The 18,180-nt window shown below is 44.3% G+C and overlaps 1 protein-coding gene across 1 annotated transcript in view; it reads right to left on the reverse strand.

Moving 5' to 3' along the window:
• Positions 1-467: 467 nt before the first annotated feature.
• LOC111839010 (ATP-dependent translocase ABCB1-like) overlaps positions 468-18,180 on the reverse strand; it is a 29,127-nt gene continuing 11,414 nt past the window's right edge. Inside the window, exons 8-29 of the mRNA XM_072715882.1 lie at positions 15,645-15,816; positions 15,366-15,490; positions 14,845-15,022; positions 14,548-14,661; positions 14,346-14,456; positions 11,567-11,692; positions 11,185-11,388; positions 10,816-10,986; positions 9,767-9,946; positions 9,267-9,506; positions 8,959-9,105; positions 8,758-8,862; positions 8,263-8,340; positions 8,060-8,143; positions 4,802-5,005; positions 3,704-3,804; positions 3,400-3,540; positions 3,137-3,293; positions 2,715-2,912; positions 2,328-2,534; positions 1,215-1,361; positions 468-1,059 (exon numbers count right to left, since the gene is read on the reverse strand). Of these exons, the coding sequence (XP_072571983.1) occupies positions 862-1,059; positions 1,215-1,361; positions 2,328-2,534; positions 2,715-2,912; positions 3,137-3,293; positions 3,400-3,540; positions 3,704-3,804; positions 4,802-5,005; positions 8,060-8,143; positions 8,263-8,340; positions 8,758-8,862; positions 8,959-9,105; positions 9,267-9,506; positions 9,767-9,946; positions 10,816-10,986; positions 11,185-11,388; positions 11,567-11,692; positions 14,346-14,456; positions 14,548-14,661; positions 14,845-15,022; positions 15,366-15,490; positions 15,645-15,816 (3,388 nt within the window). The 3' untranslated portion in view covers positions 468-861. The remainder of the gene's footprint in view (positions 1,060-1,214; positions 1,362-2,327; positions 2,535-2,714; positions 2,913-3,136; positions 3,294-3,399; positions 3,541-3,703; positions 3,805-4,801; positions 5,006-8,059; positions 8,144-8,262; positions 8,341-8,757; positions 8,863-8,958; positions 9,106-9,266; positions 9,507-9,766; positions 9,947-10,815; positions 10,987-11,184; positions 11,389-11,566; positions 11,693-14,345; positions 14,457-14,547; positions 14,662-14,844; positions 15,023-15,365; positions 15,491-15,644; positions 15,817-18,180) is intronic.

The following is an 18,180-nucleotide window of genomic DNA, read 5'->3' on the forward strand; positions in this document are numbered from 1 at the left end:
CTGGTGCCCCCTCAGAAGCTGGAGCCCTAGGGGGGCACCTGTACTGCCATTGGACTGAACAGCCCCGATTTCACTGCATGTTACTATAGCAGCCATCATAAGTTGGAATGTTATTCTTTAAACAATTATTTTATCAATCTAATACAATTAACCACTTCTAGAAAATGAACAACTGTAGACTGTTTAATGTGTTATACTGATACACAGGTTACCGATAAAACAATCATGTGGTTCCCAATGTCCACTCCTTTATTCACACAAAAAAAAAACTTTATTGCCTTTTTGACACATAACCCTTATGTGTTATACTGATTTTCACACTTAAACAGAAAGTACCCAACTCTATACCAATGTCATTTACAGTTATATTGCACCATGTCTACATATATATTGTATTACTGCAATTATGCCTTAATTTATACTTTATTTATACATAAAATTTCATTTCATGGTGAAACTGACTATATACTCTGTACATGACATGATATGTCCCTTAAGTCTGTCTTTAAGTCAAATTTGTAGGTTTGTGGGTCAGGCATATGAGGTTCTTATTTAGTGTCAGTCAAACGTTTGTCTTCATATATATTTTACCTTTCTGCCCATATAAACAACTTCCAAATACACTAAAACATCCTAAAAATAAAGTACATAGTAACAAAAGTAACAACACAATACTGTACTGTACCTCAAGCCGACAAACCACTGAAGCTACCCAATGTTTTCATGAGCGTCACCAAGTAGTGCATGTGTTTCTTATTATAAACCACCGTATTTAACTTACATTTTTTATATAATAGGCTTATTGGCAGCCCACTCATAAGTCTAAGTTGTCTGTAAGTGCCGGTATCTTGAATCCCCGTCTCAGTGAGACACCTGGGCATTTACTAGGGCGTAATAGGCCCCCTCTCTCTGCATGAGTTCGCTGTGCGTTCCTTGTTCGACCACCCTTCCATTCTGGATGACGGCGATGGTGTCTGCGTTCTGGATGGTGGAGAGACGGTGGGCGATGACCACACAGGTGCGACCGAGCCGCGCCTTGTCCAGAGCCTGCTGCACGATCTGGCCAGCGGACAGCAAGTTTGTGTGAGACGCGGGATTCTCAAATCTCAGGAGGCTGCTAATGGCTGGTTTACTCAACAAAAATTTTGTGCCATAAAACTAATGCATTTAATACACCACTGGGCATTCTTCCAAAATGTGTAAATGAGTCTGACCTTTTCGCTCTCGGTGTCCAGTGCGGAGGTGGCCTCGTCCAGCAGCAGCACCTTTGGGTGACGCACTAGTGCCCGGGCGATAGCAATCCTCTGCTTCTGCCCCCCAGACAGCTGGGCACCTTTGTCCCCTACCCTGGTGCTGTATGTCTGTCAACCAAATTTGCATATAAAAATGCTTGCAATTTTTATTAACTTTCAAATGGAGTCTAACATTGGTTGCAATAAACTCAGAAACTAGAATATATTTCCTGTTCTGCATCTTTAAAATGAGGTTCACGTCCATTATAGATCTAATTATCTGTAGGTTTGAACCACATATAAATACATTTATTTTATATTTTTCAAATCAAAATGATACATATGTATATATAGGTGTCATGTGTCCGACCCCAGGATCTGACCCCGGTTATCCTTCCTAGATCATCTTCAACTGATTATCAAAAACACCTGTCACTCAATCCTACACAAGCAGTTTCTCAGTAGACTGTGAAGTAGTTTGAGCTCCTTACTAAGCAGATTCTTTGTCATCTATGATCTCTGATCTGATCTCTGTCACTTGTGTTCAATAAACCGACCCCAGCCAGCAGAAGGAGCACCATGAAACACGGTGAAGTTCACTTTACGCACCACATGGGCCTCAACCGGCACTACCTGCGTTTTCGGACCCTGTGCCTGAATTCTCGACTTTATCTTTTGGATTGTGTTCAGCCTCAATATGGTTTCTGATGTTGTGCCTGATTATTGACCCTGAGTTTTGGATATGATTTTTGGCTGTTGGAGAAATAAACATCCTTGATTCACCCCACACACCTCCGCCCTGACTCCATGTTTGTGAGTTTTGCATGTTCCCCCCATGTCGTTGTGGGTTTCCTCTGGGTTCTCTGGTTCCCACCCACAGTCCAAAAACATGCTAAGGGGCTGTCACCTGTATATCAGTCTTGTGGAGAACAAGATAGAATAGGTATAAAGAGCATTTCCCTATGGCGGTTAGTAAAGTATCACTATTTCTATTAAATATCGCTTTTAGTTGGACCGAGTTTGAGCCACAAAATTTTGCAGCTTGATTCAGTTACATCGCGGAAGTTGAGGAACCCCACTGAATAAAATCCATACCTCTGGAAGACTCTGGATAAAGGTATGGATATTGGCACTCTTGGCCGCTTCCTCGATCTCCGTCTGGGAGACGTGACGGCTGTTGTCGCCATACTGGATGTTCTCAGCAATGCTGCAGTCAAACAGGATGGGCTCCTGAGACACCAGGCCCAGCTGAGAGCGCAGCCAGGCCAGGTTCAGGGTCTTGATGTCGTGTCCGTCCAGAGACTGAAAGAGGGAAAGGAACAGGGTCATGCGTGTTACGTATTGGGTTTCCTACAGCTGAAACTGCCAGAAGGTGACATTTATGGAGCAGTGTTAAGGTGGTAGACGTGCCAAACTGGCCCCAGTACTTCTCCAGAAGCACCATGATGGGAAAAGGACCAGAGGCGCTCTTCACAGCCTCACCACGTGTCCAGAAGCGACGTCGTAGAAACGCTCCAGCAGCTGTATAGAAGTGCTTTTCCCACAGCCACTCCCACCAACCAGGGCCATGGTCTGGCCCGAGCTTACAGACACATTCAGGCCTTGCAGCACATTCACGTTCCGCCTGGTCGGGTACATGAACTGGACGTCATGGAACTCAATGTTCCCCGTGCAGTTTACCTGGGTGAAGAATATATCATCCAAGTGACAAACTCATAGATTTGTGTCTAATTATTTCTGTACAATAATTGTCTTTTCCATCCATGAATCTTCCTGAAGCTTATCCAGTACAGGATCACGATGGGGCCTGGAGCTTATCCCAGCCAGCAAAGGGCATAAAACAAGAGTACAATAAAGATAACAGTCACATTCTAAGGAATCATGAGTCCTGGTCTAGAACTTACAGGCATGTCGCCCTTCTCACTGTAAATGTCGATCTCAGGCTTCCTCTCCAGCAAGGCTAATATTCGCCGTGCAGATGCCTTTGCTTTCGTAAAATCCGTAGGGAAACTGGTTAAGTATCCAACATTCATAGCAGTAAAGAGAATGGCGTAGTACACACTGGGGAGAGCGCCAAGCACAGCCAGTTATGCACCATCCCACTGGTACGTCAAGACACCACTGACACCACTCTGGATTTCCCTTGATATGGAAATTAAAGACTTACAGAAAAACATTCTCGTAATGCGTGTAGCATTGTGCTATAAGCCACGCGCCGAAACGGAAAATCGCAGCGTTGACAAAGTACCGGGTGACTTGAGCAAGGGCGTAGGTTATTCCATAGGTGGGGGCACTACGTAGAGCAGTCCTGAAACAGTGTTAAATATTATTGTCAAAAATTAATAATGGAAATATACAAAACAAAGCTAAATTCTTTCCAAAAAAGGCAGCATGTATCATGCATGGATTTTATACACAAGGTTAACGTTAGTAATTGAGATATATGTGATTTAAATAAAACGATACTTTACTTGTATGAAGAACTCAAACTATCTTTGAATCTCTGGAAAAATACTTCTTCTTGTGACAAGGACACAACTGTCCTGAAGTTCTCAACTGTCTCTGTGGTGATCTGCATAAAACAGGTAGGCTTTATTAACCATACAAGATAATATGCACTCTGATGCAAATCTTATGCCTATCTTAGTGATTATTTCACAGATAAACCTAGTAACCCTCACCCCCCAAAAAAGAAAAATGAACAGCTCTCAGAAAGTAACACAGCCATAAGATCCAGCTCCCTTCAAAGAGCTGTTATTCCAATCACTAAAATCATCTGGTTTGTTAAAAAGAGCCTGAATTCCCTTCACTATAATCCACGATCTATCTTCTGGACAAGCTTTTCATAGTGTGCAGTCAATCACAAAACCAGGAGCCACCAGCCAACATCACTCACCCACAGAAATGGCCATGATCCCCCCCCCCAAACTATCAAAACCACACCCATGTCAAAATTTAAGAGCAAAAATTTCACTCAAGCATAGAGAGCAGCCGAAGAGAATTCATTTGGAGGGTATCTGTCAAATCGAGAAGGAAATAAACATTCAAGAAGGAAAAAAGACAGTTTGAGCACGATATTATGATATACGCACATGCAGTTCTTTCTGAGCTGGCAATTTTCACATATGCACTCGTGAGAAGGATATTTATGCAGGCGAAATGTTTACGTTTGCAGGTTTATTTTTTTCTCTTTGTGTTTTACCATTATCTAGTTTTGACACTGACGTGACATCATTACATGCCTATTAAGACTTACCATTGGGATGCTCTGTGACTGAGTATGAGGGACACGAGTTACATAAGCTAATCACACATACACACTATTGGATGTTTTATGGTTGGCCGCTGTGCTTGATAATTTGGCCATCAGCCTTAAAGGCATATTCTGCAAATTTAATACCTACAGCAAATTTACGACAATTTATAACATTACTTTCCCTGGTTTTATTTTAAGACCTTTTAAGACTTTTTAAGGAGCTACGGGAACCTGGATATGAAGATGACAATACTCACCCAGGCATTCAGAAATTATTCTTTAACATTCACCACTAACTATACATGTGCCTTACCTTTCCAGAATGTTCTGGGGCATTCTGGCCTGTAGAAGCATAGCTAACAGTAGGCCTCATCTGTATGAAGTTGGCTCCCGAGAGGAAAGGCACGCAGACGAGTACGAGGAGTGTGAGCTGCCAGCAGTAGATGAAGGCCACGACGATGGCGATGGTCAGAGCGCATATGGTGTTCGTAACCAGGCCTAGTCTGGATCCTGCTACCTGGCAGAGAGAAACAAGATTCCTATTCTCCACCAAGTCTGAGCTGGAGCTGATGCCAGTGCTGGGCTGGTTCTCCCTTGGTGCCTTCTGAGAACCAGCCCAAGTTTCCACTGGTTTTGAAAAAGAATGGAAATGAGAAAAGAAAAGTACTGAGGCAAAATATTTTGCTTTAATTTGCTTTAACATTTGCTTTCATTAATATAATGTAATATTAGAATGTTACTGTTAATATTTCTGCTGTATTTCCCTATTGTCACGAGTACCTTTAGCTGTGTTGTACTGTATGTGTGATTCTGACTTGTCCCTAGCTACTGTGAAATTACCCACCATGTGTGTGCTTTACTGTCTACTGCATAACCTCCCCGCATTTCCGTGCTGTTGTCGGAGTGTTATGGTTGCTTGAGTGTGGTCCTTTTAAGGAGCAACTTGGTGTAAAGCCTCATCTCTTCGCCATGGCTGCGATGCCTTGGTCTGCTTGGTGCCACAGCATTTTTAGGTGCTTTAACCACCACAGAGGAAATGCCATTACTGACATTTCTATAGCAGATAACTACGCAAGTCCCAGCAGAACAACCTAGATGGACAGATAGCACAATCCCCGCCAAAGCCCCTCTAAAACTATGTTTCTGAAACTCTGAGAGGTGAGAGGGAACAAGAACCTGGACTATCTGGGGGTCCCTGAGCACTGGTTTGAGAAAGCAAGGCTGCACGCACCATGAAGGGGATGGGGGAATGCCTTTGGGAGCCCCATCCCCGGACGAGTCAAAACCGTCGGAGAGCTAATAGAGTCAGGCCTGTTGGGGATTGGGGCTTGTGTGCTGTTGAGGTGTCGCCTGCTGCATGGTGGCACTTGGGTCCCAGTTTGAGGCGACCCATCCGGGTAAGTGCGTGGAACGTCTTGTCTTACCGACAAGATGACCATTTTCCTCTGCTGTCGGGGGAGCTTTGTAAACTCCGCGTTTAGGTGGCAGCACTCTCTGAGGTACGCAGACCGTGGAGTAGTCAGATTTATGTAGGTGGGTATACCTACTTTTGGTCCTTGACATTGCGAAAGGTCAGGGGCTGCGGGTCGCTGGATCCTGGTTCCAACACCCTGAGTCGCATCTTTGGACTTGGCACTTCAATACCAGTGGTGCGGCGAAGGAGATCGATCACATCTTCGTGGGCAGACGCTGGAGACACCTGCAGAACTGCAGGGTCTACAGAAGCACCCAGTTTGTAAATTCTGACCACAGACTTGTTGTTGCTACTCTGAAGATTCAGCTTAGATCCAGTAGGCCACCACCTACTAGGAGAACGAGGCTGGACTTAGCCGGACTCCAAGATCAAGCTGTTTCTGATGAGTTCGGATGCAATTTGTGTGAAGAACTTGCAGACTTGGGTGCGACTGCTGACTGTAATGTGATGTGAGAGACCTTCCGTAATAAGACCCTGAAGGTTGCTGAGGGTTGTGTTGTTGTTGCCAGTGTTCCCAGAAGGAGGTGTTTCATCTCCCAGGGCACCCTGGATATTATTGAGAGGAGTTGCAGCGCACGACTTGGTGGCAACTCCAGTCTGTACTGGGAACTGAGAAGGATGGCTGTGAGGACTCTGAGGGCAGATAAGAAGGCGTTTGTTAGACGAATCTGTGAGCAGGTGACACACCCTCTGTGGTCTATATACCCACGTTCTGCTTGCAGAGGAATTGAATCAATACGCACATCTGAATCTGTTCCTCGGAGACTTGCAGTCAGGGCAAGTGAGACAACGGTCCTTTTGGATGATACTGCAGTTGTGACCTGCTGGGCCGGCTACTTTGAACAGCTGTTTAAAGCTGACCCTCCAGCTAGGATGTTGTATATCTCTGGGTCCATGGTTCTCAAAGCTGACCACCCAATCTCACTGAGATTGCACGGGTGGTGAATCAGCTGAGGATAGGGAAGGTCACAGGGATCTGTGGTATCTGGGGTGAACTTCTGCAGGCTGGTGGTAAGGCTGTCCTCTTGGCATTGCAGATAATCTTTGCTTCCATTTGGGAGTCAGGCATCATCCCAACTGACTGGAAACCGGGACCTGTAGTCCCTATCTGGAAAGGGAGGGGTGATCACCTGGATTGCAGCAACTACAGGGGAATAATTCTGCTTCCAGTGCTGGGTAAGGTCCTTGCTAAGGTCATCCTTAACAAGATCCGTGATCACTTGCTTGTCTGTCAACGACCGGAGCAGTCTGGTTTTATGCCTACGAAGTCTACCATCGACCGTATCCTTGCACTGAGGGTTCTCATCGAGCCTGAGACTCCGTGGGATCCCCCCGAAGTCACTGGACATCATGGCCGGCCTGTACACTGGTACTGTCAGTGCTGTGCAGAGTGGAGGGAGAACCTCTGCGTTCTTTCCAGTTGATTCTGGGGTTCCCCAAGGATATGTTCTTGCTCCTACTCTACTCATATGCTTGTATGGACTGGATGTTGGGCAGGGTCGTGGGGTCCAGCAGCTGTGGGGTGTCTGCTGGTGAAGAAAGATTTACTGATCTTGACTTTGCTGATGATGCTGTGATCTTAGCAGAGTCAATGGAGGATGTGGTCGGAACTCTCAAGAGACTGAGTGAGGAGTTTAAGTATCTGGGATTGTTGGTGTCCTGGATAAAAACCAAGATCCAGGCTTCTTGGGCGCAACCATCAGTTGTGTGTCTGTCTGCGGGGACAATGTCGACCTTGTTGAGTGATTTAGCTACCTCGGCAGTGATATTCATGTCTCTGGTGACAGTCCGGGTGGGACTGGACCGTGTATTTGCCTGGGGAATTGCCGGCCGGGATCCCAAGGAGTTTCGATGTGTGGTGGGTGTGGCAACGTACTGCATCAGCGCATGCGCCCCAACCTGACCTGACATCCGCGCATTTGACATCCACAGTTTCGCTCATTTGCGGGTTTGCCATCAACAACTTAATGGGAATATTTTTGGAGCTTGCTGAAAGATTGCTATAGCATCTGAACTAATCAGTTAAATTATTACACAATCACTCAGCATAGTCCCACAAATACCAAATGGGCACTGAAAATAAAAGGTTGCTTTTACCCCTTTGACCAGTGAAGCATCGGTTGCCAGTTTAGTAGTTAAAACTCCCACCGCATTTCTGCTGTCATCAAACCAGCCGATTTCCTGAAGGAGACAAAGTCAGAACAAGCTTCCGTGCATGTGTGTGTTCAAGGTCCCCAGTTTTCCAGGAATTTCTGTGACTTTTCATTACTTATCAGATGCATTTACAAATGCAGCCTTACCTGCCCCATCATGGCTCTGAAACACTGACTTCTCAGTCTCATTGTCAGAAGTTCTCCTGATTTGCCAAACATGAAACCCTGAAATATGGGCGAAATAGGGAATGAGCCAGCTGTTCAGCAAGTCATTTTTCACAGGCAGTGTCACTGTACTGTAAGTAAAGTGACTGATTTATGTGCAGGTTAACTGGAAAGACTTCTTAACATAGTTATATTTGATGGAGCAGTACACCTTGAGATACCAGTAGCAATGGCCCATCTTATCAACATCAAAGGTATCATTTCATTTAATACAGTAATTACTAAGTTTTCATATTTGCAGTGAAGTTAAAATGAATGAATTCACGTTCACCATGGAACCATGGAGTTTTCCTGTATTACTTTTCTTCACACACACATTTTAAAAAATATTTTAAACATTAATATTTTAAAACATCAAATGCTAATTAGCTACATATAAGGCAGATAGAATGCGGATCTAAAGGCTACGTAATGGACCTGTACGAAGTACATCACGAATGCGACTACAGCAATCAGAAGTAAAAGCAATGAAAGCATCATGGTTTTCTGCCGTTTCACTTCTGGGTCAGTTTCAGCAAAGACCTGCAGTGGTAGAACAGAATGAGCATGACATCTCAGGTATAAACTCCACCAGGAAGACCAGCCACTTATTTTTCAGAAAGTCAGGAAGTTACTCACGCCAATTATTTTTGCAAAGATAATAGAGACGCAGGGATAGACGGCTCCGCCCACTAAACTGGCAAGCATCCCAATCAGCAGGTAAGGCCACTCCGGCTTATTCAAAGCTAAAATTCTTTTGAATGGAACTTCTGGGACCTTCTCCTCCTACAACAACAAAGGAAAAATAAATCCACATTTAATGGGGCAGATTGAAGTCTGTGTATTGTTTGGACAGAAAAAAACTGCTAACGTGTTTCTAAAAACCTTGAGTCATCTTGCAGGATTCCACTGAATAAGCTACGCACCTTAACTCACATTAAGTATACCTTATTCTCCTTATCTGCAGGTTTCTTGAGAAACTTCTTCTTCTTCTTCTTCTTCTTCTTGGAAGATCTCCGCCGGAAGCTGCCTGTACGCCTCAGAGAGACGTTCTGCGATGTGCCATGTTCTTCTAAGTCATTGTTTTGATTATCTTCAAAGTCTGGATCCTCCTCAAAGGACTCCTCCTCCTCATCAAACGAGTCGTCTTCACTTGACTCACTTGCATTGTTTTCCTTACCTAAATTCTGTAAAATGGCCGGAATAGTTAAGTTAATTTATGTAATTATTTTGGAGGAGACTAGATTGTAGTTATCAGTAATTTAAAAGAAATTAAATCATCTAAGCTATGTAACATTACTTGGTTAAGTACAGCACTGGAACAAGTCAAGAAATTGGTAATATTGAACTGCATTTTGTTAATACAAATGCGTTTTCAGCTGGTAGCTTGTGGTGGTTTATTTTATGAATATGATAACATTGATGTCATCATATGATAACGTTGAGCTTGAATCTTGGTAGCTACCTGCTGCATGACTAATGAGTAGTAGACCCCCTTCAAGGCTATGAGCTGGCTGTGGGTTCCCTGCTCAGTCACCACACCGTCACTGAAGCCCGCGATGATGTCGGCTGTCTTGATAGTTGACAGGCGGTGAGTGATGATTATTGTAGTCCGGCCGGCCCGTGCCTTGGAACAACAATCTAGATTATTATTAAATGTTGTATTATTTATCCTAATTAGTCATTACAGATCTTTGTTTGCATCATTACCTCAACGTGAATGATTTATAACATTTTTCCACAATTTGCCCCTGTCATATTAACTGCATTCTTAGTTGTGTGTAATACTAACTGGAGACAAGTAACTGCAGACATAGGTCAGTGTTTGATCATTCTTATCATTTTTGTTGTAAATCATTGGTCTAATGATGACTGTAGCAATCTTCCTTCGATGCTTGTACTGCCAGAATTCCATTCCATTTCGCTCTTGGGAAGGGGTGGACTGGCAACAAAAAGCAACCCAAGGACTTTCCAACAACTGGGGAGGGGGGGGGATTCCCTCTTGATATATTTTGCCAATTGCGACCCCCAATGAAATAAACATTAATCATTGCTCATCTCCTGTGATCCACCTGGAAACAAGCCAAGATTGATGGATGGGTTGGGCATCCCTGGTGTATCAGCTCACTAATGCCAGGGATGGAGAGGAGAGACCTGCCCTCACTTGATTGGCTCACCTGGAAAATTCCCAACATTCCTCATGGTCAATCTACACATGCTGCAGAGGCTTCTCTGAGTGATTTAGCACATTTAACAAAAAGTTCTATCTTATTGAATTCAGTGAAATTCAAGGTAGTCTGGGCTTCCATTCCACAGATAGCTAATGCAATGCATTGGGGAAAGAACCCAGATTCCCTATTATTGGAGCTGTTGATGAGTTCCTCAATGGGGAGGTCTTGTCCAATCATAGTTCAAATAGCTCTGTGATTCAGTAACCTCAAAACCCTGGTAAAACTGGTAGAACCCTACTCTCTAAGTCTGGCTAACCAGCCCTACCTTATCTAGGGCAGCCTCCACAATAGACTCGCTCTGAGTGTCCAGAGCAGAGGTGGCCTCATCAAGTAGCAGGATTTTGGGATTTTTCACCAGGGCTCTGGCGATGGCGATCCTCTGCTTCTGCCCCCCACTCAGCTGGGCCCCCCGTTCCCCGACCATCGTGTTCATCTTCTGTGATAAATTAAACATGAACAGGTCATTGTATTAAGCTATGGCAAACATCTTTTGTCATCACCTGCTCTATCAAATCAGGGAACCATCTGGTGCTATCTGAACTATGCAATCTATACAAAAAAAAAAGTTTTCAACATCACTGAAATAAGTCATGAGGTTTGCTAATAAAAACCCATAACAAGTCTGTGGCCTTACATCAGGGAGTTTAGATATGAACTCGTAGGCGTTGGCCTCCTTCACGGCACGCTCGATGTCCTCGTCCGTGGCGTTCTCCCAGCCGTAGCGGATGTTTTCAGCAATCGTGGTTCCGAAGAGCACAGGCTCCTGGCTGACAATGCCGATGTTCTCCCTCAGCCATTTCACATTGAGCGTGCGGATGTCATGGCCGTCCAGAGTGATCTGCAACCCAGCCGCAGAGACACACTGTTATTAATCGCTGTGAGAACTAAGGCTAATGTGTGAGAACATTGTCATTAAAGGAAATATCCTGCTTCTTCGCCATATGATGCAGAACTCAGTGCCTTTGCTGGCCTGTCGGCCATAAAGCCTTGGTGGCCATGATGATCGGCATTCTCACCTCTCCAGCATCTGGGTCATAGAAGCGCTGCAGAAGCTGGATGGTGGTGCTCTTTCCACAGCCGCTGGCTCCCACTAGGGCAATGGTCTTTCCACGAGGGACCACCAGATTCACACCCTGTAGGATCTAGTGGGGGAATCAAAGAGATCATCATCATCATTCCCTGTGGCCGTTATCGGGGCATAGCCTGCTACTGCAATCTCTCCAGACATCTCGATCCTGGGCCAGTTGTTCCAATTGTCCTCAGGAAAGTCTTCAAAGAGGTCTTCACATTCAGTCTATCCATGGAGCTGATTCAGTGCTATTCCCTTAAAAAACTAGCTAATTTACTGATTCTCATTTGGTTCACCAGGAAATTATATAAATGACACATTTAATCCCACATTGAAAACAGTTAAAGCCCCATTTCTTACATTTTCTGAAAACTCTTTATTGCAAACATGCCTATCAATCTTATATTTGTATCCCTTAAAATGGCTGGATAATCTGATCATGTGATTAAAGTACATTGGTGCAGGTATAACAACGTGTCTCTTTCAAAAAGCTCATTGGTCAGCTGTCTCCAGGCACCCCGGGATTCCCACACCACCTCCTCCAACTTTTCCCCAGTTAAATTCAACATCCTTCCCCACTGTATCTGTCACGGTCTGGGTATAGCAGACTCCAGTTCCCAGAACCGGAGCTTCAGCTTCTCCCATATGGTTACCCAGCTATTTCTGTTCCCTTGATTACCTGGACTGTTTCATCGTACCCAGCTGTGTCTTGTTCTCTTGCTCTGTTTAGCCCTGTTCCTTCCTACCGTCCCTTGTGAGACAGTCACTGGTATGTCCTGCATTTGAGTATCATACTGTATAGCTCCCTTGCTGTGCTTTGACCATTGCTTTGCCTTCTTACTTATGATTTTGCTTAATCTTTGTGCTGATCCTGTTTATTTTTGACCACAGCCTGTTTTGTGTTTGTGCTTTTGTTCCTTTACCCATCTGTCTCCTGGTTTTCACCCCTGCCTGTTTTTTGACCATGGAACTGTTTTTACCTTTCAAGGTATCAGCTTTGATTCATGGCATTAAACCTTTTTATCTTGCACACCCCTGAGTAGCCACACACAACAAGGTGGGGAACAGCCCAGCATGAAGTGCTAACCCGTCATTGGGCACATTCTCACACACACCTATAGGCAAACTGGTATCTCGAATTAGCCTCAGCATGTTTTTGGACTGTAGGGGAGAAATCAGAGTACCTAGAGGAAACCACACAAAAACAAGGGGAAATTACACAAACTCCACACACATGGAACCCTAGCAGGGACTTGAACACAGGTCCCAGGGGCGTGAGGGACCAGGGTAACCACTGCATCAGCATGCCACCCTCTAATAAGTGGAACATTAAGCTCTATTTTTAAAGCTGTACAAGCACCATATATATGAATTTATGTGAAATAAATTTCATTTTAATTGTACTTCCTTATATTAAGTCGAATTGTGATTCTGTAACATGTTTTCAACCATGAATTGAATTTCTCAAGTCAGTTGATTCACAGCCCTGTTATCTACTTAAATTGCATACAAGTGTTACAGCAACAAGCCACTTTTGCACTAATTTATAGTCGACTTCATAGTTTTGTCTTGCAATATTGATCTCTTATTATATCACCAGCATTATTATGTTGTCCAAAAAAGTGTCAATGTGTTTTTGTCATGGGTTTCAGCAAACGTGCTAATTAACAATCAATCTACTAGATAAACTGCTTACTGTAGCATTACTAAGCTTTCTGGAGCCGCACCCCTGTCCGTTCACGGACAAATGCGTCCATGGCAAGACTCATCGGTGTCCATGTTAAATCACTATGTAGGCCATGCTTTTATACCATGTCTGTGCTAAAAATTGCATTTTGATCATAATGTCCGTCAGAAATTGCCATGGTGTTGACCATGATGTTACATTTTTTGTAAATTTGGGTTAGCCCACAATTTAAGGTGTTAAATTCTGTTTCGCGCGGATATGTCCCTGGTCATGTGAGAGGTGAGAGAAGAATAATGGCGGGGAAGGAGGGGAGGCGAGAGAGAAAGAGCGGGAGGAGAGAGAAAAAAGAGACAGGAGGAAGGTGAAGAGTGCGTGTGCAGGGGACGGACAGTTTCCAGCGACGAAAAAGAGGGGATTGATCGGCTTATCTGAGAGCCTACTCCCAGGAGAACCCAGACAGCGCCCCAAGTTACCGGAGAAGCTCCTCCGGCACCAAACAAGCGCCGACTCACCGCGCCCAAACGTGGTCTTATTTCATGGACACAGGACGGTATGTTTGTTTTTGTGTTTTGAAAATACTCAGTTGGTCAATTGTTAATTGTTTTCTTAGAGTTTGGGATGGTAAGGAGAGCGATATAAATGCCAGGCCGGTGTGGGACGTACACTGGGCCCCTTTCCTAATCGCAGTGTACGGGGAAAGGGTGCTACAGTTGTATGGAATAAAACTTACCTCTCTGGGTTTGAATAATGTGAAACTACCATTTCGTATTACTGCATATTACTGGTCACACCCTGCAACAATACTTCACATACATGAATCTTTAGTATTTAATAAATATATGTTTGGCTATATGGTTTTTGCATCAAAATGTTGCTCCTTGTTTTGGTCATGTGGTTTTAACGTGATGTTTTCACATTATAATGTAATACTTTCACGTTACAACGTGATAGTGAGAATATTTTTTTATGTCGTGGCAGTAATACGCTTCCATACTAAAGAGAAGTTTTCTTCTGCACACAAAACTACATCATCACCTACTTTCACATCCTTCCTGGATGGGTAGCTGAAGTGAATGTTCTTGAATTCTATGTCTCCTTTCACCGTTTCTGGCTTGTGACCTTCCTTCGAGCTGCTGTCAATCGGACGTGGCTGGAATACAAAGGGTCAATTTGCATGAAAACAGTAGAGGTTGGGTGATATTTAGCTGAAAGTGACTGTAGCTTCAGGCTAATATCGATACCAGGTCGATGGTCTTGTAGATCTCACAGGCCGCCCCACGAGCCTTGGCTATGCTCTCCAAGATTGGAATTCCTCGACCCAGAGATGATGTTGCGATCATCACAGCAGAAAACACCTTGAAAATGAAAATGAACATTATTATTAAAACACATGAAATTCAGTAGATTGCAGTAAGTCTAGAATGCCAAATACAAATGCATGCACTAAACTACCAAAATATAGAGTAAGACATTTGCATATTTCTTAATATATATGACATACGTCATTACTGCTAAAATGACAGTCTATGATGGCTTACAGTGAGAACTTGTCCAATGGAGTAGTTTTCAGGTTCGTCGACTGTAAGCTTTCTTCCATACCAAAAGGCCAGGGCGTATGTTGACAACATAAAGAACTGAGAGAGTCCCATTGTTCCATTGGTTGCAATAGCCTTCTTCACCCCAAAATTTTTGGCCTCCTCTAAGTTAGATTCATACCTAAAAGAGAATGGAATAGAATTCACCCCTGTATACTATAAGATGCTGCTGATATCTCCTCTGACAAATATTTATGTTTATCTCTTTGTCTGAAAGAAATGCAGCCGCCAAGCCAGCTGATTTGTGCTTTGTGATGGCAATCTCACATCAGCATTGTGCTCTGACTGTAACCTGTTTCAGCAGAGCAAAGTGACAGTGACAGAGGAAATGGCTTTCAGGAGCTGTAACACAGGTAACGGGACCCAATCTAGATCCAGGGAATTTCACACAATATAAACCCTTCATGCTACTGCTGAGGACATTTCCCAGTGAGGCATCTATTACTTGGGAGAGCGAGACGTACTTCTCCACTGCTTTCTTCTGCCCATTGAAAGCCACGACTGTCCTGATAGCCACAAGAATTTCCTCAGCAACTGCCCCAGCCTTGGCATATGCTGAAAGCTCCTTACTGGTCAGGGAGGCAATGATCTAAAGAGAGCACATAACACTCAACAGTGTTACTCAAAAAAGTGAGACCACAGGGGACGAATACAGGTTCTTCAGTGCCTGCCTTCCTACATTCCTTAATATTTAATATATAACCTCATTGGACAATCATCATGAGAAGTTTGGTTCTTCCTACCGTGGACCAGAGTGCAGCAGATCCAGCATGAAGAGGACTGACTGCTAGGATAACAAGGGTCAGCTTCCAACCTTTGATGAACCCAATGATGATGCTAGCAATGAATGTGCAGAAATACTGCACGAATAAACAGATCTTGTCTCCCAATCCCTCGTTGATTGTGTTAATATCACTAAAAGAGAATGAAATGGCAGAAAAAAAAATCCAAATGGCAATAAATTCAAAAGTGGGAAAATTATCCTGGGTATGTCTAGTTCTAGTTTGAGTTCTATGATACCATGTATACATGTGCTATTTATAAAACCTTAATAGTTCAGTGTTTTCAATATGATGAAATGAGGAATAGGAATAACATTTGAATAACAATTTTTGCAAGCAAATATGACAAAACAGTTCTTGAATATATGTCCATCTTCTAACTACATATCCTGGTCAAGATCGGGTGGCGGGTCTGGTGCCTATTTAAGGCAGCACAGGACACACCTGCAGTTAGTAAACCTAAACCTAACCCTAACCCTAACCCTGGATGGGCATATACTGTAATTCATAAATAAACAGCCAATTAATCATGTTATATTAATGCTAAAGAGAGTGGCTCAGGGTGTTCAGAGGGCAGGGGCGATAAAATATAAAGGGCCTATAGCATGACAGTGGCCCACCAACACGTGTAGAATGGCAAGCTATGTTTGGTGAAGTAGTCCCTGATTAAGATAGTTCAACTAGAGGCATCACATTTTCATGTACATAGGAACACACAGAGGGTACATAATTCATCTACTTTTATTGCATGTCCGGGAAACTGCATGTCAGAGTGGAGCAGCGTACCTCATTTTCTTCACTGGTTGGGTAGCCAACAGAGACATTTTTCTATTAAAAAGGCACTTCACAATGGCACCCTTTTCCATTGGAAGGGTACCCATAGGGGCCACTTAGATCATTACAAGGGCACCTTATAGGGCACTGCATCACATTCTCTCCACTAGAAGGGCACTTCATAATGGCACCCTTTTCCATATGAAGGGTACCCATAGGGGCCACTTTGACCACTGTAAGGGCACCTTATAGGGCACTGCATCACATTCTCTCCACTAGAATGGCACTTCATAATGGCACCCTTTTCCACAGGAAGGGTACCCATAGGGGCCACTTTGACCACTGTAAGGGCACCTTATAGGGCACTGCATCACATTCTCTCCACTAGAAGGGCACTTCATAATGGCACCCTTTTCCACAGGAAGGGTACCCATAGGGGCCACTTAGACCACTGTAAGGGCACCTTATAGGGCACTGCGTCACATTCTCTCCACTAGAAGGGCACTTCATAATGGCACCCTTTTCCATTGGAAGGGTACCCATAGGGACCACTTAGACCACTGTAAGGGCACCTTATAGGGCACTGCATCACATTCTCTCCACTAGAAGGGCACTTCATAATGGCACCCTTTTCCATATGAAGGGTACCCATAGGGGCCACTTAGACCACTGTAAGGGCACCTTATAGGGCACTGCATCACATTCTCTCCACTAGAAGGGCACTTCATAATGGCACCCTTTTCCATTGGAAGGGTACCCATAGGGACCACTTAGACCACTGTAAGGGCACCTTATAGGGCACTGCATCACATTCTCTCCACTAGAATGGCACTTCATAATGGCACCCTTTTCCATTGGAAGGGTACCCATAGGGGCCACTTTGACCACTGTAAGGGCACCTTATAGGGCACTGCATCACATTCTCTCCACTAGAATGGCACTTCATAATGGCACCCTTTTCCATTGGAAGGGTACCCATAGGGGCCACTTTGACCACTGTAAGGGCACCTTATAGGGCACTGCGTCACTTTCTCTCCACTAGAAGGGCACTTCATAATGGTACCCTTTTCCACAGGAAGGGTACCCATAGGGGCCACTTTGACCACTGTAAGGGCACCTTATAGGGCACTGCATCACATTCTCTCCACTAGAAGGGCACTTCATAATGGCACCCTTTTCCATTGGAAGGGTACCCATAGGGGCCACTTTGACCACTGTAAGGGCACCTTATAGGGCACTGCATCACATTCTCTCCACTAGAATGGCACTTCATAATGGCACCCTTTTCCACAGGAAGGGTACCCATAGGGGCCACTTAGACCACTGTAAGGGCACCTTATAGGACACTGCGTCACATTCTCTCCACTAGAAGGGCACTTCATAATGGCACCCTTTTCCATTGGAAGGGTACCCATAGGGACCACTTAGACCACTGTAAGGGCACCTTATAGGGCACTGCATCACATTCTCTCCACTAGAATGGCACTTCATAATGGCACCCTTTTCCATATGAAGGGTACCCATAGGGGCCACTTAGACCATCATAAGGGCACCTTATAGGGCACTGCATCACATTCTCTCCACTAGAAGGGCACTTCATAATGGCACCCTTTTCCATTGGAAGGGTACCCATAGGGACCACTTAGACCATTGTAAGGGCACCTTATAGGGCACTGCATCACATTCTCTCCACTAGAAGGGCACTTCATAATGGCACCCTTTT

This window comes from Paramormyrops kingsleyae, chromosome 9, assembly GCF_048594095.1.
Source record: "Paramormyrops kingsleyae isolate MSU_618 chromosome 9, PKINGS_0.4, whole genome shotgun sequence".
In the NCBI taxonomy this organism is placed as follows: domain Eukaryota; kingdom Metazoa; phylum Chordata; class Actinopteri; order Osteoglossiformes; family Mormyridae; genus Paramormyrops; species Paramormyrops kingsleyae.